This window comes from Giraffa tippelskirchi, chromosome X, assembly GCF_054371585.1.
Source record: "Giraffa tippelskirchi isolate mGirTip1 chromosome X, T2T-mGirTip1v1.2.pri, whole genome shotgun sequence".
In the NCBI taxonomy this organism is placed as follows: Eukaryota; Metazoa; Chordata; class Mammalia; order Artiodactyla; family Giraffidae; genus Giraffa; species Giraffa tippelskirchi.
The window spans coordinates 3,521,695-3,543,557 of NC_137289.1; the positions used below are offsets into that span (position 1 = coordinate 3,521,695).

The 21,863-nt window shown below is 38.9% G+C and overlaps 1 protein-coding gene across 6 annotated transcripts in view; it reads left to right on the plus strand.

The window, feature by feature from the left end:
• GABRA3 (gamma-aminobutyric acid type A receptor subunit alpha3) overlaps positions 1–21,863 on the plus strand; it is a 272,860-nt gene that overhangs the window by 153,741 nt on the left and 97,256 nt on the right. For all 6 annotated transcript variants that reach the window (XM_081563606.1, XM_081563607.1, XM_081563609.1 and 3 more), the window contains exon 6: positions 21,638–21,720. In XM_081563606.1, coding sequence (XP_081419732.1) covers positions 21,638–21,720 — 83 coding nt within the window. The remainder of the gene's footprint in view (positions 1–21,637; positions 21,721–21,863) is intronic.

Genomic DNA, 21,863 nt, shown 5'->3' on the forward strand with positions numbered 1-21,863 from the left:
GCCATTTGCAACAGCATGGATGGACCTAGAAAATATACTAAGTGAAGTATGTCAAACAGAGAAAGATAAATATTATATACTATCACTTGTATGTGGAATCTAAAAAATAATACAAATGAATCTCTATACAAAACAGAAATAGACTCACAGACATAGAAAACAAACTTACGTTTATCAAAAGGGTTGAAATGGAGGTGAAAGGGATAAATAAGGAGTTTGTGTTTGAGATTAAAAGATACACACTACTATATATAAAGTAGATTAGAAAAAACAAGGACTTATTGTTACAGCACGGGAAACTATACTCAATATCTTATAATAATGGAAAGTAATCTGAAAAAAAAGTATATAACTGATCACTGTGCTGTACACTTGAAACTAACACAATATTGCAAATCAACTCTATTTCAATGAAAAACAGAGAATTGGCCATATGAACATTTTCAGACACACAGAGATACACTTTCACAATGTATAAATGTTTATGTGTACTCAGAGACATGTAATACACAGGCATATACATAGTCAAAGTGAAAGTGAAGTGAAAATGAAAGTTTCTCAGTCGTGTCCGACTCTTTGTGACCCCATGGACTATAGCCCACCAGCCTCCTCTGTCCATGGAATTCTCCAGGCAAGATACTAGAGTGGGTTGCCATTCCCTTCTTCAGGGGATCTTTCCGACCCAGGGATTGAATCAGGGTCTCCTGCATTGCAGGCAGATTCTTTACCATCCGAGCCACCAGGGAAGCCCTATACATAGTCAAGGGTACTTAAATACACAGACTCACAACCACATACACAGGCGTGAACACAGTGACAGAATAGCATCTAGGTTTAACTGCATCAATAGTCTATCTGTATGGTAGAGAATTATGTGACTCAAGTGAGATGTTAGCTATTTTCTGAAACATACAATGTTATATACATATACATATACATATATATATATAAATGCAAAGTTATAGCAACGTATATGTCATGCCACGTTGCATGGGAATGCTGAGAAATAAATGAATTTTCAAACAACTTAAGAATATATCTTTTTATAATATATATATGGGAATATATATATGCATATATATATATATATATATATTTCATACTTTTCTACTCCTAAAGTATAAAAACTATGACAGTTTTTCTGTTTTTCATGACTCATTATTATCATTAGAGTTTTTAGGTAAGGAAATTTTGCTTTTAAAAAGAATAACTTTAAATTCATTTCCAGTTCAGTAAGATCCTTTGCCCCAACACTGAAAAACTTTCTTGGTTCTTGTTTTTTGATTTTGCTAGTTTCCCTGCTGTCATTTGTCACTTCCTAAAGCTCTCTCCTACATTAACTAGTATCAATTTTAAGTAATTTAGTGAACATTTATTGAATGGGAAAAATATGATCTTTCAGTGCAAGCTCTGTGGTATTTCAAGTTTGTGCATTTGTTACTATACACAGTGAATCTCAAATAATACAAGCCTGATAAACATGTGATGAATACATGAAGTGTGCTTGCCTATATGGTATATGCTAGTCTTTCTTTACTTTAAATGTACTATTTATTTTTTCTGAGAGACAAGATGGACAAGGGAAAATAGATAGTAAGTGAATTGTTAAGGGAAAAGTTGAATTAATGAAGAGGAGCTGAGAGAGTAGAGGAGAGAATCATGGAGAAAAGGGAAGTGGGTAGAAGTGGGAAGAATAATGTGGAGATGAGATCAATAAAATTAACATGTATATTTATTTTATTGGTGTACTCCCAGATCTTTTCTACACACACACATAAATCATTCAAGAACAAATGGGTAAAGAAAAGAGAGACTATGAGAGGAGAGAAATAGAATAGATAATTTGGTAGAAAAAGGGAGAAGATAAAATTAAAAGGCTAGATATTAGAATATCCTAAAAGGAAAAAGAGAATTTGGAGAAAAGTATGAAGTAAATGAGAAGAAACAAAAGAAGACATAGAGAAGTATAGCAAAAGACAGTGGAGGGAGAAAAATTTTTGATGGAAGATTAGTAGTATTCATTAATTCATTTATTTATTCACCAGACATGTTTTGACTTCCTAATACATACATGGCCCTGGACTAGGTTCTGGGTATGCAAACATTGATGATACGATCTTAAGACAGTTAGTAGGGAGATGCCCAGTAGATAATCACAAAAAAATTATCTGAAATGATAAGGTTATGAGTAATTGTGAAAGCAAAGGGTCATCTAACTCATTCTTTTGGATCAAGTTGAACAAAGAGTCGCTGGATGAGGTTAACACCTAAGTTCCTGATTATTAGTGTTGGCATTCAGTTTTGTTTTATTGGAAATGTGGTCAAGAAAATTGTAGGTGGAAAGTAGAGGGGAGAGAGGAGGGACATCCAGGCAGAGAAAACCAATTGAGCAGTTGCAGGAAATTGAATGGTATATTAGAAGCAAGAGAATGAGGTGGTCAGGTTTTTTAATGTTATATATGGTACCCTAGTTACTGAGCAAAGGATGCATTTGAAGGGAACAAGACTGGAAATAGCGAAGCTGGTTAGGAGACAGCTTAAACAGTTTAGATGAGGAGTGGTGAAACTCCAGTTCAGAGCAATGGGTTGAGATGGAGAAGGGGAGGTACACTGAGGAAATAGTAAAAACTACCAATGTCAGAATGAGAGCAAAGAGGAGGAGCCAAGGTAGAAGATATCCAAGGAAAATGGTCAATGATGGTGTTACAAACTGGGGTACATCACATGATATTTAGGAAAAGTTTAGATAGAATAAATCTGTGAGGTTAATTTTGGGCAAGATAAGCTTAAGAAGATTGTAGATTATCCAGAGGCAGAAGTCTAATAGCAGTTGAATATTCAAGTCATAAGACCAAGAGAGAGACACAAGCAAGAGAGGTGAAGTTTGGTATTGTCGATATGATGGTACAACCATGTATGTGGGTGTGATCACTTCAGGAAAGTATATACAGTGAGAGGAAAATCATGCCAAGCATTCAATCATGTAGCATTACTATCATTAAAGCAGAAGGTAAGAAAGAAGAACCTACGAAGGAGAACAAGAAGAAAAAGAAAGGAAGGTGTTAACAGAACCACTAGTGTGTAGTATCTTGAAAGCTATGTGTGGTAGTCAATACTGCTACTTCCACTATTTCCAGTTCATTTCCCTCTGGGTATGTGTTAGTATTTCACTTAGAGCCTTGGACAAATGACTGGCTTTGGCTAACCAAATGTGAGTGGAAATAACATGTGTGATTTCTGAGGAAGGATTGGAAAGTTTATTTAAGATGTACATTTTAAAATTTTCATCTCTGTTCAAAACTTTTGTGGTTAGTGCAATCTGTTATAACTGTTTCCATATCAGTACACTTTGGAAACACTGTGATCACTCAGGAACTAGCGTATTGTTCTGTTTAATTCATAAAATTAAGAATCATTTTGCTCAGTGAATTTGCAGCACTGGTGTTAATTCATTTATCTTTTTAAAAAGTATAGTTGATTTATAATGTGTTAGTTTCAGGTGTACAGCAAAGTGATTCATATATATATATATATATATATATTTGGATTCTTTGATACTGTAGGCTATTACAGGATATTGAATATTGTACCTTGTGCTGTTCAGTAGGTCTTGTTGTTTATCTGTTTGAAAGATTGGAAACTTTTAAGAGCCAGTACATGAATTTCTATGTTCCTCTCCCCTGGCCATGGTGAGTAGCATTATGCCAGGTGATCCTGGCTCTATTATTCTGTGTCCCTTATTAAAGATAACAGAAGAGAGCATCCCTCCCCACAACCTGATAGAGATAAATAGTATGAATGAGAAATAAGACTTTGTTGTTTTAGGGCACTGATATTTTATGATTATTACTTCATATTGATCAAATCCATTTTGACTAATATATCAAAGGAATAAAGAGTTTCAAAAAGATGAAGTGATCAATAATAATAATACAATAATAGCATAATAAGTGCAATAGTTGCCATCAATATAGTGCTTACAATGTGCCAGGGACTGTTATACTCATTCTACTTACTGTTATTCCAACATTACAAATGAGGAATCTGAGACACAGAGCTAGTAAGAACATTTTCCAATATCACCTAGGTAGTAAGTGGTTGATCCTTCATACTTTGGCAGTTTGGTTGCAAGTTTATGCTCTTTACTATTACTTATACATCTCTACAATATTGTTGGCTATTACAAAGATATCTAGTAATATAGAGAATTGAAAGTATGTATTAGGCTTGGTAACGTGGAAGACATTGGTGTTCTTCACATACAGTGTTGCAGTGGAATGATTAGTGCAATGATGAGTTTTTAGGACTTGGCATAGAGGTAGTAAACATAGAAAATACTTTCTGGGAATGTGCTTGAAAATGAAAGGGATGCGTATATAATTAATATATGCAGGAGTAAAGGAAATAGTTATTTTTTGAATGCAGAAACTGGCACATATTTGTGAGATACCTGGAAGTGGCTACTAGAAAGTCAAAGGTTGAAGATACAGTAGAAATAGGGTTTTTCTAACATCAGATTGCCAGAGAAAATTGTCAGGAGATGGTATCCAAACTATAGTGAACATTTTCCTTGTAAAAGAAGGAGGGATACCTCTTCTCGCATTGCATGAAAAGACATGAAATTAGAGATAAATGTTGAAAAGGAGGTGGGGAGGACTGGACAGAGTAGAAATATGAATGGTTATAATGTATGAAGGAGAATTTGAAGAGATAGAGCATAAGTGGAGAAATAGAAGAGAGATACACTTGTAATAAAGTGCATAAAAGAGTTTGAAGAGGAAATGAGCATGTACACAACTGTGGAAAGAATGGAGTGAAGTACGTGTAAATAGAAGAGAGAATGTATGGAATGAGGTGGTTGGAGAGATGTAAAGATGATGAGATATGGATGGATAAAAGGCAGTAAGAAAATGGAAGAGAAGCTAGAGGGAAGAGTGATAAGCAGAAAGGGAAATGAACAGATACAGAGATTAAGACTGACAGAGGAGAAAGAAAACAGAAAGAATGAGGAGAACAGGATAGTGGAGAAGCTAAGTAATAAAAGGAAATTAGAATAGAGAATAAGTTTTGGAGGAGGAATAGAAAAGAGAAGAAAGGAGAAGGGAGGATGAAAATATTGAAATATGAAGAAGGGATGATGCTGATTAAGGAGGGCAGAAGATGAGGCAGACCAAGAGATTACTCACCTGAAAATAGAGTTGGATGAATGGAAACAGATGGCCGTAAGGTCCTTCATTTTAGTCTGAATTGGACAAGAAAGTGGAGTTTAATAAGACAGGAGTCTATGCAGAATGCCCTTGTGCTTGTTTTGAAGGACAGAACAACAGAGGAGGTACAGAAATTCAGAAGCATGATGAAGTTAGTGGTTCCCTTACACAGTAAATATTTCACAGTGGACCAAAGAACGTGGGCCCAGAGGGAAACATAGGTTCAAAACTTAAAATGAAAGCTTGACACTATTTATCACCCCATAATTTATTCATCTACTGACCTTTTGCAAGACACAAATTATCTGCTTTCTCATCTTGATAATAACATAGCTGCTACCTATCTTGTTCAGTTCGGTTCAGTTCTGTCACTCGGTGGTGTCCGACTCTGCGACCTCATGGACTGCAGCACACCAGGCCTCCCAGTCCATCACTAAATCCTGTAGCTTGCTCAAACTCATGTCCATTGAGTCGGTGATGCCATCCAACCATCTCATACTCTGTCGCCCCCTTCTCCTCCTGCCTTCAATCTTTCCCAGCATCAGAGTCTTTTCCAGTGAATCAGTTCTTTGCATCAGGTGGCCAAGTATTGTAGCTTCAGCCTCAGCTTCAATCCTTCAAGTGAATATTCAGGACTGATTTCCTTTAGGATGAACTGGTTGGATCTCCTTGCTGTCCAAGGGACTCTAAAGAGTCTACTCCAGCACCACAGTTCAAAGGCATTGATTCTTCAGTGCTCAGTTTTCTTTATAGTCCAACTCTTACATCCATACATGAATACTGGATAATCCATAGCTTTGACTATACGGACCTTTGTCGGCAAAGTAATGCCTTTGCTTCTTAATATGCTGTCTAGGTTGGTCATAGCTTTTCTTCCAAGGAGCAAGTGTCTTTTGATTTCATGGCTGCAGTCACCATCTACAGTGATTTTGGAGCCCAAGAAAATAAAGTCTCTCACTGTTTCCATTGTTTCCCCATCTATCTGCCACGAAATGATGGGACCAGAGTCCATGATCTTAGTTTTTAGAATGTTGACTTTCAAGCCAGCTTTTTCACTCTCCTCTTTCACTTTCATCAAGAGGCTCTTTAGTTCCTCCTCACTTTCTGCCATAAGGGTGGTGTCATCTACGTATCTGAGGTTATTGATATCTCTCCCAGCAATCTTGATCCCAGGTTGTGCTTCATCCAGCCTGGCATTTTGCATGATGTGCTCTGCATATAATTTGAATAAGCAGGGTGACAATATATGGCCTTGACGTACTCCTTTCCCGATTTGGAACCAGTCCCTTGTTCCATGTCCAGTTCTAACTGCTTCTTGCTTCTTGGCCTGCATACAGATTTCTCAGAAGGCAGATAAAGGGGTCTGGTATTATCATCTGTTTAAGAATTTTCCATAGTTTGTTGTGATCCACAAGGTCAAAGGCTTTAGTGTAGTCAATAAAGCAGTAGATGTTTCTCTGGAATTCTCTTGCTTTTTAATGATCCAGTGGATGTTGGCAATTTGATCTCTGGTTCCTCTGCCTTTTCTAAATGCAGCTTGAACATCTGGAAGTTCACTGTTCATGTACTATTGGAGCCTGGTTTGGAGAATTTTGAGCATTACTTTTCTAGTGTGTGAGATGAGTGCAATTGTGCAGTAGTTTGAGCATTCTTTGGCATTGTCTTTATTTGGGATTGGAATGAAAACTGACCTTTTCCAGTTCTGTGGCCACTGCTGAATTTTCCAAATTTTCTAGCATATTAAGTGCACAATTGCACTCATCTCACATGCTAACAAAGTATGCTCAAAATTCTCCAAGCCAAGCTTCAACAGTTCATGAATTGTGAACTTCCGTATGTTCAAGATGGATTTAGAAAAGGCAGAGGAATCAGAGATCAAATTGCCAACATCCGCTGGATCATCAAAAAAGCAAGAGAGTTCCAGAAAAACATCTAATTCTGCTTTATTGACTATGCCAAAGCCTTTGACTGTATGGATCACAACAAACTGTGGAAAATTCTTAAAGAGATGGGAATGCCAGACCACCTAACCTGCCTCCTGAGAAATCTGTATGCAGGTCAAGAAGCAACAGTGAGAGCTAGACATGAAACAGCAGACTGGTTCCAAATTGGGAAAGGAGTACATCAAGGCTGTATATTGTTACAGTGCTTATTTAACATATATGCAGAATACATCATGAGAAATGCTGGACTGGACTGGATAAAGCACAAGCTGGAATCAAGATTTCCAGGAGAAATATCTATAACCTCTATAATATGCAGAGGACACCACCCTTATGCCAGAAAGTGAAGAAGAACTAAAGAGCCTCTTGATGAAAGTGAAATAAGAGAGTGAAAAAGTTGGCTTAAAACTCAACATTCAGAAAACTAAGATCATGGCATCTGGTCCCATCACTTCATTGCAAATAGATGGGAAACAATGCAAACAGTGATAGACTTTATTTTGGGGGACTCCAAAATCCCTGCAGATGGTGACTTCAGCCATGAAATAAAAAAACACTTGCTCCTTGGAAGAAAACTTCTGACCAACCTAAACAGCATATTAAAAAGCAGAGGTATCACTTTGCTAACAATGGTCCATCTAGTCAAAGCTATGGTTTTTCAGGTTGTCATGTATGGATGTGAGAGTTGGACTATAAAGAAAGCTGAGCACTGAAAAATTGATGCTTTTGAACTTTGGTTTTGGAAAAGACTCTTGAGAGTCCCTTGGACAGCAAGGAGATCCAACCAGTCCATCCTAAAGGAAATCAGTCCTGAATATTCATTGGAAGGACTGATGCTGAAGCTCAAACTCCAGTACTTTGGCTACCTCATGCAAAGAACTGATTCATTAGGAAAGACCCTGATGCTGGGAAAGATTGATGGCCGTAGGAGAAGGGGGCGATAGAAGATGAGATGGTTGGATGGCATCACCAAATCAGTGGACATGAGTTTGGATAAACTCCGGGAGTTGGTGATGGACAAGGAGGCCTGGTGTGCTTCAGTCCATGGGGTTGCAAAGAGTGGGACACGACCGAGTGACTGAATTGTACTGAGCTAAGTGCAGCACTTTCACAGCATCATCTTGTTGACACATGAAAAGCACAAATTAGATTAAGTCTAAAGAACACTCAGAATTTCCCAGGAAGTTTCATTCTACAGCATTCCTATCATTATTTTGACCGTTAGAAACAGTATCTGGGTTCCATAGGAAAATTAAAGGACAACTTTTTAGAAATATCTGACCAAAGTTTGCAAGGCTATTTTTTTAGGACAATTTAGAATCAAGCCTAGCCTTAGTTCATCTTGTGATCTCAGGACAACCATAAAAATACAGGCCAAAGCTCATTACCTGCTTTTTCAATTTTGGAACAATACAGGAAAGATGAACAGAGTCCAACTGAAGATAATATAAACATTTATGCGGTATTTTCCATTTTTTTCAGGCGTGGATATATATAAAACTTTATTTCTATTAATGACATCTTACTGATTAATGAAGATATGGGTAAATGTGTTCATTGTTATATTCATTGTACTTATATATAAATGTATAATATATAATACAATAAAAAAGTTTCACTGATTGTTTGAATAGGAGCAGAAAGTACTTATTGAATTTAGCTAGATTTTATCTCATTCAGTTGAATCATTTAACATGTTTATATGAGTACTATTATATACTTTGGGATATGTGCTGAACTACAGAGATAAGATACAGCTCATGCTCTTAATGACTATTTGATCTAGTAGTTAGAGAAGACATATGCACAGATAGCTGCACAATAATATAAAAGTCCTTAAATAGAAGCAGGTACAAAATGTGATGGGATTACAGGGTAAAAAGCATCTAAAATCATATGGAGACATCAAGGAAAGTTGTACAAAGGAGATAATGGTTATCCTATATCTTGAATCTTGAAGGAAATATAGGTAACTATTGAACAGATGAGGGGCAGATTAATATACTGAAGGATATTCCAGGCAGGGAAAATAGCATATGCAAAGGCAAGTATTTATGAATTGACATTGTGTGTCAGAAAATTCATGTCTCTTATTAGAACTTACATTTGTTGATTCTTTCCAAAATATTTCTTAAGGGCTTAACGAGACCCAAACAGTGTTTGGCACACTAAGGATAAAAAAAAGTGTTAAAAAGTGAAAGTGTTAGTTGCCCAGTACTGTCTGATTCTTTGCAATCCCATGGACTGTAGCCCACCAGGCTCCTCTGTCCACGAGATTTCCCAAGCAAAAATACTGGAGTGGGTTTCCATTCCCTTCTCCAGGGGATCTTCCAGACCCGGGGATCAAACCTGGGTCTCTTGCATTGCAGGCAGATTCTTTACCATCTGAGCAACAGGAAAGTGAAGAGGATAAAGTGGTAGGCAAAAGTAGATGTGGTTTCTGCTGTCATATTGTTGTAGGGAAAAGCCAATTTTGACTCCATGTTGGAACTTTTTCTTTGACTTACTTTTCATTGATTTTGTTATAATCATACATGATGACCCGCCTCAGAGAACCCTGCCCTTTTGCCTGAATATTAATTCAAAGTACCTATGTTAAGGGAGACATCCTGACCCTGTCCACCTGTGGATGGCTGCAAGAAAACAGAAATTAACACATCCCCTCCCTAAGGCTGCCATTTTAGGAGATATTTGCAAGATTAATGGCCTTTTTACTTTGTTTCCTCACCTCCCTCCATCTCTGATGTATAAAAGAACCTGTCATCCAGACCCTAATAAGATGGTTATTCTGAGACATGAATCTGCCATCTTGGTCAGCCAGCTCTCTGAATAAAGTCATATTCCTTGCCTCAACACCTCGTCTCCAATTCTTTGGCCTGTCCTGCGGCAAGCAGAGTGAGCTTGGACTTGGTAACAGTATAACTACATTCTAGTAGATCCCTTGGAGTAGAGAATGTCTACCCACTCCAGTATTCTTAGCTGGAGAATTCCATGGACAGATGAGCCTGGCAGACTACAGCCCATGGGGTTGCAAAGAGCCGGAGATGACTGAGCAACTAACACTTTCACTTTAGTGGGGAAAACAACCTGTTAATGCAAGTTCATGTGCGCAATGCAAAGTGAGACAAAACAAACTGAAACATTGGTGTTTGGAGCAGAGAAAGGTTTATTGCAATCCATGTGGTGCTGAGTTCAAGTTCACTCTGCTTGCCACACATCAGGCCAATAAGTCAGGAGATGAGGTAAGGAATAATGACTTTATTTGAAAAGTTAGCAGACCCAGAAGATGGAAGACTGATGTCTCAAAATAAACATCTTATTGGGGTCTGGATGCCATTTTTTTAAAAATAGAACACAGAGCAAGAGGAGGTGAGAAAGTAAAGTAAAACGACCATTAATCTTAACAAGTATCTCCTGAAATCGAAGCCTTGGGGAGTTTAGTCGCTAAGTCGCTTAGTTTAGTTGCTAAGTCACTTAGTTTAGTCTCTAAGTCATGTCTGACTCTTTGTGACCCCGTGAACTGCAGCACACCAAGCTTCTCTGCCCTTCACTATCTCCCAGAGTTCACTCAAACTCATGTCCATTGAGTTGTTGATGCCATTCAACCATCTCATCTTCTGTCACCTCCTTCTCCTCCTGCCCTCAACCTTTCCCAGCATCAGGGTCTTTTCCAGTGCGTCAGCTCTTTGCATCAGGTGGCCGAAGTATTGGAGCTTCACCTTCAGCATCAATCCTTCAGGTGAATATTCAGGACTGATCTCCTTTAGGATGGACTGGTTGGATCTCCTTGCTGTCCAAGGGACTCTCAAGAGTCTTCTCCAGCATCACAGTTCAAAAGCATCAATTCTTTGGTGCTCAGCCTTCTTTATGGTCCAACTCTCACATCCGTACATGACCACTGGAGAAACCTGTAGCCTGGTTTTTCTGGAACTACTGGAAAAACCATTGACTCTATGGACCTTTGTTAGCAGAGTGATGTCTCTGGTTTTTAATATACTGTCTAGGTTTGTCATAAGTTTTTGCCAAGGAGCAAGCATCTTTTAATTTCATGGCTGCAGTCACTGTCTGCAGTAATTTTGGAACCCCCAGGAATAAAATCTGCTACTGTCTCCACTTTTTCCCCATCTCTTTGCCATGAAGTGATGGGACCAGATGCCATGATCTTGGTTTTTTGAATGTTGAGTTTTAAGTCAGCTTTTTCACTCTCCTCCTTCACTTTCATCAAGAGGCTCTTTAGGTCCTCTTGGCTTTCTGCCATTAGAGTGGTATCATCTTCATATCTGAGGTTATTGATATTTCTCCCAGCAGTCTTAATTCCAGCTTGTGCTTCATCCAGCCTGGCATTTTGCATGATGTACTCTGCAGATAAGTTAAATAAACAGAGTGACAATATACAGCCTTGATGTACCCCTTTCCCAATTTTGAACCAGTCTGTTGTCCCATGTCTCGTTCTAATTGTTGCTTCTTGACCTGCATACAGGTCTCTCGGGAATCAGGTAAGGTGATCTGGTATTCTCATCTCTTTAAGAATTTTCCAGTTTGTTGTGATCCACATAGTCAAAGGCTTTAGTGTAGTTAGTGAAGCAAAAACAGATGTTTTCCTGGAATTCCCTTGCTTTCTCTATGATCCAAGGAGTGTTGGCAATTTTATCTCTGATTCTTCTGCCTTTTCTAAACTCTGCTTGTCCATCTGGAAGTTACTGGTTCTTGTACTGTTGAAGCCTCAAGGAGGGGATTTGCTAATTTCTGTTTTCTTGCCATCATCCACAGGTGGACAGAATCAGTATGTGTCTCTGAACATAGGCCCTTTGATTTAACATTCAGGCAAAGCGGCAAGGTTCCCTGAGGCAGGCCATTATGTATAGACAGTATCCTTTTACTGAACAAAAGCAACTGGAAGCAAAGTTTAAAATAAAGGAAACAGATCCAACTTGTAGTCAGATTTTGTTCTTCCCTGTAATACTTGCAAGGAGACGGGTTGCTTAAGGCCTCAAATGCCTGGAGCTCCCCAAACGTTTTTGACAAAACATTTTTAAAATCCAAATGAGGGAGGGAGGTGGTGTCACAGGGGTAACTTCATCAATCCTTCACTCCAGGAGGCCAGGGGCTGTGTCCTTATGGTCATCAAGTAGTTAACTTCTTCCATTTGGTGGGAGGTTTTTCACATCTGTGAAACAGCTCAGGAAATTTGCATCAAATACTGTTATCTAGGTACTTCAGAAAGGAGCTAAAGCAGAGGATTTGGGGGAGACCCTGTCCCTTGGGAAGAACCCATAGGGTCCTGTTTGGTTACATTATCAAGAAGAAAGTGGTATTTTTTTGACCATTTAAGAGAGGCTTATTGTTATATTCAGACCTGCCATCCTGCATCTGAGTCTTCATATAGAGACTGCCTCTGAAATGGCAGGTACCATGGAAGGCATTTGGGTCACATTGTTAATTCTATAGGACTCAATGTAATGAAATCAACCAAACATTGATAGCTTTGTTTCACACAACCCTTTTTTGTAACAGCTTTTGTTCTAGGGGCTTCCACCTATAGTTTCTTATTCATTAAGTTAGCAGCTGACTCACAGAACCTCACTTAGTGTGTGTCACTTGAATGAATAGAAGTAAGAGCACAGAAGAGATATAGTGGCTCATTTTGAACTCTGAGAAAGATTACAATGAGGTGGGAAGCAAGTAACATTACGAGTCTTCCGTTAATCACAAATTATGCTGTGTATTCCGTGTGGTGATATCAAACCCTACCCTCCAAGAGCTCACATCTTAGCAGGAAAGATAGGATGCATAATTTGCTATACTATAGGGCATAATGGAAGTTTCCAAAAAGCCAACAATGAAGTGCTGTAAGCTAAAAATTATAGGTTTCCATACAACCTGGATGTGGTGACCCAAGGACGAAAGAACAGATAACCAAGGAGGGTCTTGGAAGGCAGGAATAGAAAAACCAGACCCTTATCATTCTTCCCTCCTCCATGTTGTAACTATTAATGGAACAGTATAACCTGTCTCCCCTCCTACCCCATAGAGAGGAGGTATTTACCTCACTCTTCCCCACCCAGTATACGTGCCTTATCCAATCAGCAAATGACCCATAAGACCCCTATCCCACTCCTTGTACCCTGGGTATAAAAGTGGACTAAGGATCCCCATTCAACATTGGTTCTCTCTTGAGCTGGCCCGCTGTTCTAACAGCGTCTTGCACTCTAATAAACTTTATTTCCCTCTCATTCTGTCTCATGTCTGGAAATTCTTTTATTTTTTTTTTTTTTTTTTTTTTTTTTTTTGTCCTTAAAAGCTTTTATTTTTTTTTTTTTTTTTATAAATTTATTTATTTTACTTGGGGGCTAATTACTTTACAATATTGTAATAGTTTTTGCCATACATTGACAAGAATCAGCCATGGGTTTACATGTGTTCCCCTTCCCGAACCCCCCACCCACCTCCCTCCCCCTCCCATCCCTCTGGATCATCCCACTGCCCCGGCCCCGAGCCCTTGTCACATGCATCGAACATGGAATGGTGCTCTGTTTCACATATGACAATACACATGTCTCAATGCCATTCTCCCAGAACGTCCCACCCTCACCTTCTCCCTCAGAGTCCATAAAATTGTTCCATGCATCTGTGTCTCTCATTCTGTCCCGCATATAGGGTTATCGTTACCATCTTTCAGATTCCATATATATGCATTAGTATACTGTATTGTTGTTTTTCTTTCTGGCTTACTTCACTCTGTATAATGGGCTCCAGTTTCATCCATCTCAGTAGAACCGGTTCAAATGTATTTTTTTTAATGGCTGAGTAATATTCCATTGTGTATATGTACCACAGCTTCCTTATCCATTCATCTGGAAATTCTTTTAAAACCCACACCCGGACCATGACACTGGAAGCATGGGCCCAGATGTGGAAATGCATCATAGGGAAACTAGCATTCGAGCTGCAGAGAGGGAGGGAAGAATGTATTCCCAAGAGGTCTTCTCACATTTGTTTCATTTTTTGCCAGCTGCACAAGGAAATCAGGACCTTGAAATAACAAAAATTGCCTTTATTCTCAAAGGCAAGAAGCTGAACCCCAGGCAGACTGAGTCTGTTTAAAAGATCATTCTAACACAAGGTGGATTTGCAGATCATCAGAAGGGTCCTTCTAGTTCCAAAGAACCCAACTATTTTAGATGCTACTGTTTTTAAACACAAATTAGTGTGTCCAATGCCCAGTGAGGCCAAACAAGGGGAAACACTGGGGCTTGGGGCAGAGAAAGGTTTATTGCAGAGCCATGCAAGGTTTTGAGGTGGATCATGCATAATAATCCCAAATTCCCCAAAGGAGACAGGGGACATAGAAAGAATTTGTACTTAGGAGGACTCCACAGGGTCCTGCTTGGTTTTACTACCCCTAGAAAAATGAAGACTGTCTGTTGTAGTGAAGAACTTTAGAGTAGGAATTAGGCGCTCTAAGTGTGAGTCCTAACTCTGGCCTGGATCAGCAGTATAACCATGAACAAGGCATTTCTGTTCTCTGGACCTCAGTTTCTTCTTCTGGGAAAAGGGACTGAAAATACCTGCTCTATTTATCTTGCAGAAATATTTATTAAACCAAGAAGCATTTATTGATGACATGCTGTGTGCCAATCACTGTACTATGGATGGGATTACAAAAATATATAGAGACCCTTCTCTCAAGTTTCTCATAGTTCTGTGCAGAAGGTAGACACATAAACAGACTGATAATCCTGTGTGCTATTAAAAAATGATTAAATAAACATTTAGATGATACAAACAATTTCACTTCATGAGGTGAACAGTCTCCTTTTGAAGAACCTCAGAATGGAGTGGAAGGCAGGAAGCTTTTATAAAATAAAGAATAAACGAAGAAGAGAAAAATAGAAAATATCTGATTGGGTAGGGCCATATAATCTACCTTGCTTAGGGTATGAGATGGCCCAGAGTTGGTTTGGCCATTGAAAATAGTTGACTGGATATACTATGTTTCTCTGTCAAGTAGAGCATTTATAGGAATACTAAGGTCATCTAAGTTTTTGTTTTCTGATGTAGCACCCAGGCAGCAGTGGCTACATCTTGAGCCTAGAAAGTTATTTCAACAACATTAAGCACTAAGCTATTTGTACAAACTGCTCTGGGACTTCTGTGAACTGCCTATAGGGCACATACAAAGTATCACAGAAGAGGTAATATTTGAGCATGAACTTGAAGGAAATTTGTTTCACATATGAAGAGGAAAGGGTATTTCTGGCAGGACAAAAAAGAACCCAACAATTTGTACAAAGACTCAAAAGCATTAAAGCTTTGTTTGGCAAAATCATAAGTATTTGCAGATGGCTGTAGAGTGGGAAAAACATATGAACATCAGAAAATGAGGATAGAACAATGCATGTGAGGTAATTGTTAAAACCTAGAAGTGTTCTATATAATGGCTAAATGCAGTGGTAAAGAGGTATAATTGATATGCAATATTATATAGGTTTCAGGTATACAAATAATTCACAATTTGTAAAGGTTATACTTTAAAGAGTTATAAGAATAATTATAAAATATTGGCTGTATTCCATGTGTTGTATAATATATTCTTGTAGCTTATTTATTTGAGGATAGTACTTTGTACCTCTTAATCCCCTACTCCTGTCTTTTCCTTTCTCCTTTCGTCTAGCCACCAATAATCACTAGCTTGTTCTCTGTATCTTACACTATCCAGCCCATTCCCCATAGTTTCCTCTTTGAACTCATCATCTGTTAATCTGCCCCCTTGGTCTCTCCACTACAGCCACAGTGGCCTAGTTGCTAGTTTTTTTTAATACATTGGGCACCTTTCTACCTCTGGGCCTTTGCATTTGCCACTTCCTCTACTTTGAATATTCTTTCGCCAGCTATTCATAAGGCTCACTCTCACTACCTTCAGGATCATTGCCTAAATGTCACCTACTCAGTGAGATATTCCCTGAATACCCTATTGAAAATTGCAATCCCTTGTCCATACTTTCTACTCACATCTTATTTTTCTTCCTGAGGCATATTGCCTTTTAATATAGTTTACTTATTTTACTTGTTTGTTTGGTGTTTTCCCTCTACTCAAATGTAAGCTCTAAGAGGGAAACAACCTTGATGTGTTTGCTGATGTACTTATATTGCTTAGAATAATACCTGGCATATAGTAGGTGATCAAAAATTATTTGTTGAGTATAACAAGTAGCAAACTTTTAGTCAGCTCTATCCCAGACTTGGGTGATTTGAGAAATGTTCTTCCCTTCTGCTTTATCATATGTAAAATATATGAGGGCTTCCTTGGTGGCTCAGATGGTAAAGAATCTGCCTACAATGCAGGAGACCTGGGTTTGATCCCTGGGTCAGGAAGATCCCCTGGAGAAGGGAATGGCAACCCACTCCAGTATCTTGCCTGGAGAATTCCATGGACAGAAGAGCCTGATGGGCTACAGTCGATGGGGTTGCAAAGAGTTGGACACTGCTGAGCAATTAACACTTTCACACTTTCACTTTCAAAATATATGAGGGAATAAAACTGGATGCTTTCTGTAAGGGTCTTTCAGATACGAAGTTCTAGGAAAGAGGCTAGATGACCACTTAAGAGGATAGGTTGAGATATTGTGCTATTAAGGAATCATATTAAGATGCTATTTTCCTAGAACCCTAGAAATAACTGAACCCTATCTTACTCCATCTACACCTTCTCTCTGCAAGCTCCCCATAGAAGTACATGCTTTTAGGAAAGCAAAAATCATTCATTAGTTAATTGATTCAGTGGGTATGTATTGAACACCTATAATGTGCTAGCTAGTATGCTTTGCTACTGGCACACATCAAAGAGAATCCAAGACAAAAATCCATAGCTTTACAATAAGGAGGAGAAAATGATGAGAAAAAATAAATTATATGGCATGTTTTAAGTTAGGTGCTATGGGAAACTCTGGGAGTTGGTGATGGACAGGGAGGCCTGGTGTGCTGTAGTCCATGGGGTCACAGAGTTGGGCACAACTGAGCAACTAAACTGAACTATGGGAAAAGAAAGAGCATGGCAAAGTTTACTAAGCGTAGTGTGGATAGTAAACTTAGTGGAGGTCAGGGAGGCTTCATTCAGAAGATAATAATTAAGCAAAGACTTGAAAGAGGCACGAGAGCATAACAAGTGCAAAGGCTATGACACAAGAGAGGCAAGCATGTTGGAAGAATAGCAAGGAAGCCAGGGTGACTGGAACAGAGACAGCAAGGGAAGGCACAGTAGGAGATAAGCCATAGAGGAACAGAAGATAAGATCATGTAAGAGCCTGTAAGCAAGGAGTTCAGCTTTTACTCTGTATAGGATGAGGAAATACTTGATGGCTATTGTGTAGATAATATAGTATACAGAAAAAGGGTAAAAGTAGAGATACAAGTTAGGAGGCTGTGGAAGTAATAAAACTTTAACTTATTACTGTGGTGGAATAAAAACCAACTGTTGAGAAGCAAAGGTTGAGGTGACAAGGGAGCCAGTGTGCTACAAAACAGTAAAATGAGGACAATACCTGAGGAGGGTGTGGGTATGTGTATGCATGTGTGAAGGGCTTAAACACACCTCCTTCCCATCTGTATTCCCATCTGTCTTTCATCCCCAAAGAAAAGGATTTTCTATATTGCCTTTTACTTCCTGTTTGCTCTCTACATAGGAATCAAAACAGGTCAAAACTTGGCTGGGACTCAGTTCCTGTAATCTGATTGTCACATTTTGAGGGGTCTTGGACCTTTTTTGAAAAGCCAGCTGAAGACTAGTTGTTCTTCACTCGCTAAGTCATGTCAAATTCTTTGCAGCCCCATGGGCTGCAGCACGCCAGGCTTCCCTGTCCTTCACTGTCTCCTGGAGTTTGCTCAAACTCATGTCTGTTGAGTCAGTGATGCCATCCAACCATCTCATCCTCTGTCGCCCCCTTCTCCTTCTGCCCTTAATCTTTCCCAGCATCAGGGTCTTTTCTAATCAGTAAGCTCTTCACATCAGGTGGCCAAAGTATTGGAGCTTCAGCTTCAGCATCAGTCGTTTCAATGAATATTCAGGGTTGATTTCCTTTAGGATTGACTGGTTTGATCTCTTTGCTGTCCAAGGGACTCTCAAGAGTCTTCCCCAGGACCAGTTTGAAAACATCAATTCTTTGACACTCAGCCTTCTTTATGGTCCAACTCTCACATCCATACATGACTACTGGAAAAGCCATAGCTTTGATTATACGGACTTTTGTTAACAAAGTAATGTCTCTGCTTTTTAATATGCTGTCTATTATATCTGTAAGTCTCATTCATCTTGTGTAACTGAAATTTAGTACCCTTTCACTAATACCTGCCAGTTCACTCCAGCTCATGGCAACCACCATTATGTTCTCTGCTTCTATGAATTTGACTATTTTAGATTCCACATATGAGTGAAATCGTACAGTATTTGTCTTTGTCCACGTTATTTCACTTAGCATGATGTCCTACAAGTTCATCAGTGTTGTTGCAAATGGTAGGATTTCTTCTTTCTACAGCTGGATAATATTCCATTGTATGTATGTACATTTTCTTATCCACTTATCTGTTAATGGACATTTAGTTTGCTTCCATGTCTTGGCTATTGTGAATAATTTTGCAATAAAACATGGGAGTGCAGATATCTCTTTGATATCCTGATTTCAATTCCTTTGGATAGAGAACCAGAAGTGGGATTGCTGGATCACATGGTAGTTCTATTTTTAATTTTTGAGGAGCCTCTCTACTGTTTTCCATAGGGGCTGTACCAGTTTACATTCCCACCGACAGTGTAGGGGGATTCTCTTTTCTCCACATCCTCACCAACACTTGCTATCTCTTATCTTTTTTGATGACAGCTGTTCTAACAGATGTGAGGTGATATCACATTGTGGTTTTAATCTGCATTTCCCTGATGAGTAGAGATGAGCATTTTTTCAAGTCTCTGTTAACCATTTTGTATGTCTTCTTTGGACTAATATCTATTTGAGCAAATTAAAAATACTGTGTTAAATACTTAAAATTTACTAAGTGGGCAGATCTTATGTTTTGTCACAAAATAATAATTTAATAACATAATAATAAGGCTTCCCTTGTGGCTCAGCTGGTAAAGAATCTGCCTTCAGTGTGGGAGACCTGGGTTTGATCCCTGTGTTGGGAAGATCCCCTGGAGAAAGGAAAGGCTACCCGCTCCAGTATTCTGCCCTGGAAAATTCCATGGACTGTATAGTTCATGGGGTCGCAAAGAGTCGGACACGACTGAGTGACTTTCACTTTCAACATAATAATAAAAGAGGGTAGAAGCAAAGTTTTGAAGGGGATGGATATTTTTGTGGCATAGATTGTGGTGATGAGTATATTAGCCTGAGTTTAGTCTGGGTGCTTTCTGCTGCACAAAAACCTTGGAGGGGTCTTAAAAGTTGTAACAAGGAGGAGAGAGGGCATTAGGATGCATTTAAGTACCAGTGAAAAGACCACAGCATAATCTGGCTTGTGAAGTACCCTATTCCCACAAACATCTGCTTTATCATTACTTCTCTGTGCTTAGGTAGAATGGGTATAAAGTGGATGGGGATGAAAATAGGAAAACTATTATAATTCAGTTCTGCTCCTAAACAGAAATCAGTACCTTTTGCATCTTGGCTTTGATAATCTATTTGTTGTGTTTATATTTGCCATGTCCTCAGAACAACAGGGTAGACATAAAGTAATTTCCCCTTGGCATTACTCATAATAGGCAGTATCTTGGAAATACTAATATAAGTGGAGAAAAGGAACACAGTTGTCTTTATTAAGCCCTCATGAAATCTTTTATGTATCCAACAGGAGCAGGCTTCTCAATGAAAGATATTTCTCTTGTATCAGATTCTCTGAGTTGTGAAACTCCCTACTTATGCTTTAAGAATAAAGAGTAGATTGGAGGGGTATTGCAGGCTGAGTTGAGAATTGAGCTTTTGTCCAACACACATGGGAAATTTTATAAATATCCAAGGGATTAGTTAGAGCTGCAAGGACACTTGCCATCTAGTTTTAACCTCTTACTATTTAGATAAGGTAATGGAAAATAAGAGATGGGTAAATATTTGCTAAAGGGCACACACTTGGTTTCTGCCTTCCAGCCTAGAGTTCTTGCTAATAAACACCTGAGCATGTTTGCTTTAGTCAGCCTGCTTGGAGCAGTATCCACTATTGCTACTGTGATCATTTATGACATGGTACACATTTATCAAGTTTAACAGTTAGCCAGGATAAGAGATTCTTGCCAGTTGGCCACCTAAAACTCTTAAGAGGATGGCAGGGATTGAATCCAGTATAACCAGGAGGTATACAGGTTAGCTAGAAAAAGCTCATCAGAGTTAGCTGTCAAATAATTCTGATTTTTTGCTGTGTGATTCCCATTTCCACATAGCAGGTAACTTCCTAGGACAAAGAAAGTTGAAGCTCAAAATATATGAAGGAAAAAGGGGAAATTGTGGAATTAATTATTTAGACAGAGTAATGCCAGAGAATGAGTATGTGGGTATGGCAAGTCTTACCCAATCCAGATTTCCATTGAGGAATCCGTTAACAGTCTCTCCTACATGTTGTCCCTATTAAGAGCACATGAGTTCTTCATACTTGACCTCTGAGGTGTTTGATGTCCTCCATAAACTTTGTAATTTTTTTTTTCTCTGCAGCTGCTGTGTGTGTACATGCATGTGCAAGTGTGTGTATGTGTTCTCCAAGAATCACCTTCTTCAACAAAGCTATACCAGTTTCTATAAGCAGAAGAGCCATCTTTTGTGCTTATTATCAGGTTAAAGATATCCTTTTTACATATCCCTCCTCTCCAGCGCAGCCTCTAAATTCTTTAATTCACATGATAGCCTGCTGAGGAGAAATATTTCAGAAATAAACTGCTGGGCTTCCAAGGTGGTGCAGTGGTAAAGAATCCGCCTGCCAATGTGGGAGATGAGAGAGATGCGAATTCGATCCCTGGGTCGGGGAGATTCCCTGGAGAAGGAAATAGCAGCCCCCTCCAGTATTCTTGCCTGGAAAATTCCATGGACAGAGGAACCTGGCAGAGTCCACGGAGTTTCAAAGAGTCAGACACAACTGAGTGACTGAGCATGCACGCACACATGCAATTAAACTGCTATCAGGACCGGATGACTCAGAACCTGGTGTTTCCAGGCTTCTTTGGTGGGGAGGTAGCTAAGGGAGCTCAGCCAGGGCAGATAAATGATATTTGTTTTCCTAAAGGTGGTAATGTGGATTCATATCTGATCTAAAAATCTGAATACCGAATGCTGCTTTGAGAGGCTCTCTAGTTCAGTTAATCCATCCCTTGTGTTCATAAAATCTTAGATCTCAGTGAACGTAAACAAACAAATTTTTGTTTTTTTAGCAGCACTCCACTGCTGGTGAATGGAAACCGAGCTCCATGTTTAATACCATTCATTTTAGCTTAATTTCATGTTCTGTTCTTCCTTTTAGGTTAACAATTCATGCCGAGTGTCCCATGCATTTGGAAGATTTTCCTATGGATGTGCATGCCTGCCCACTGAAGTTTGGAAGCTGTATGTATTTTCCTACTTTCTGTTTTCTGATCTTTTCTCGAAAAAAAAAAAATGCCATAGTTCCTATTCTGTCCCTTAGTAATTTCAAAAGCTGAGACCTTTAATTTGGGCTAGTATGTAAGTGGGGAAAGGGAGTGGGATGG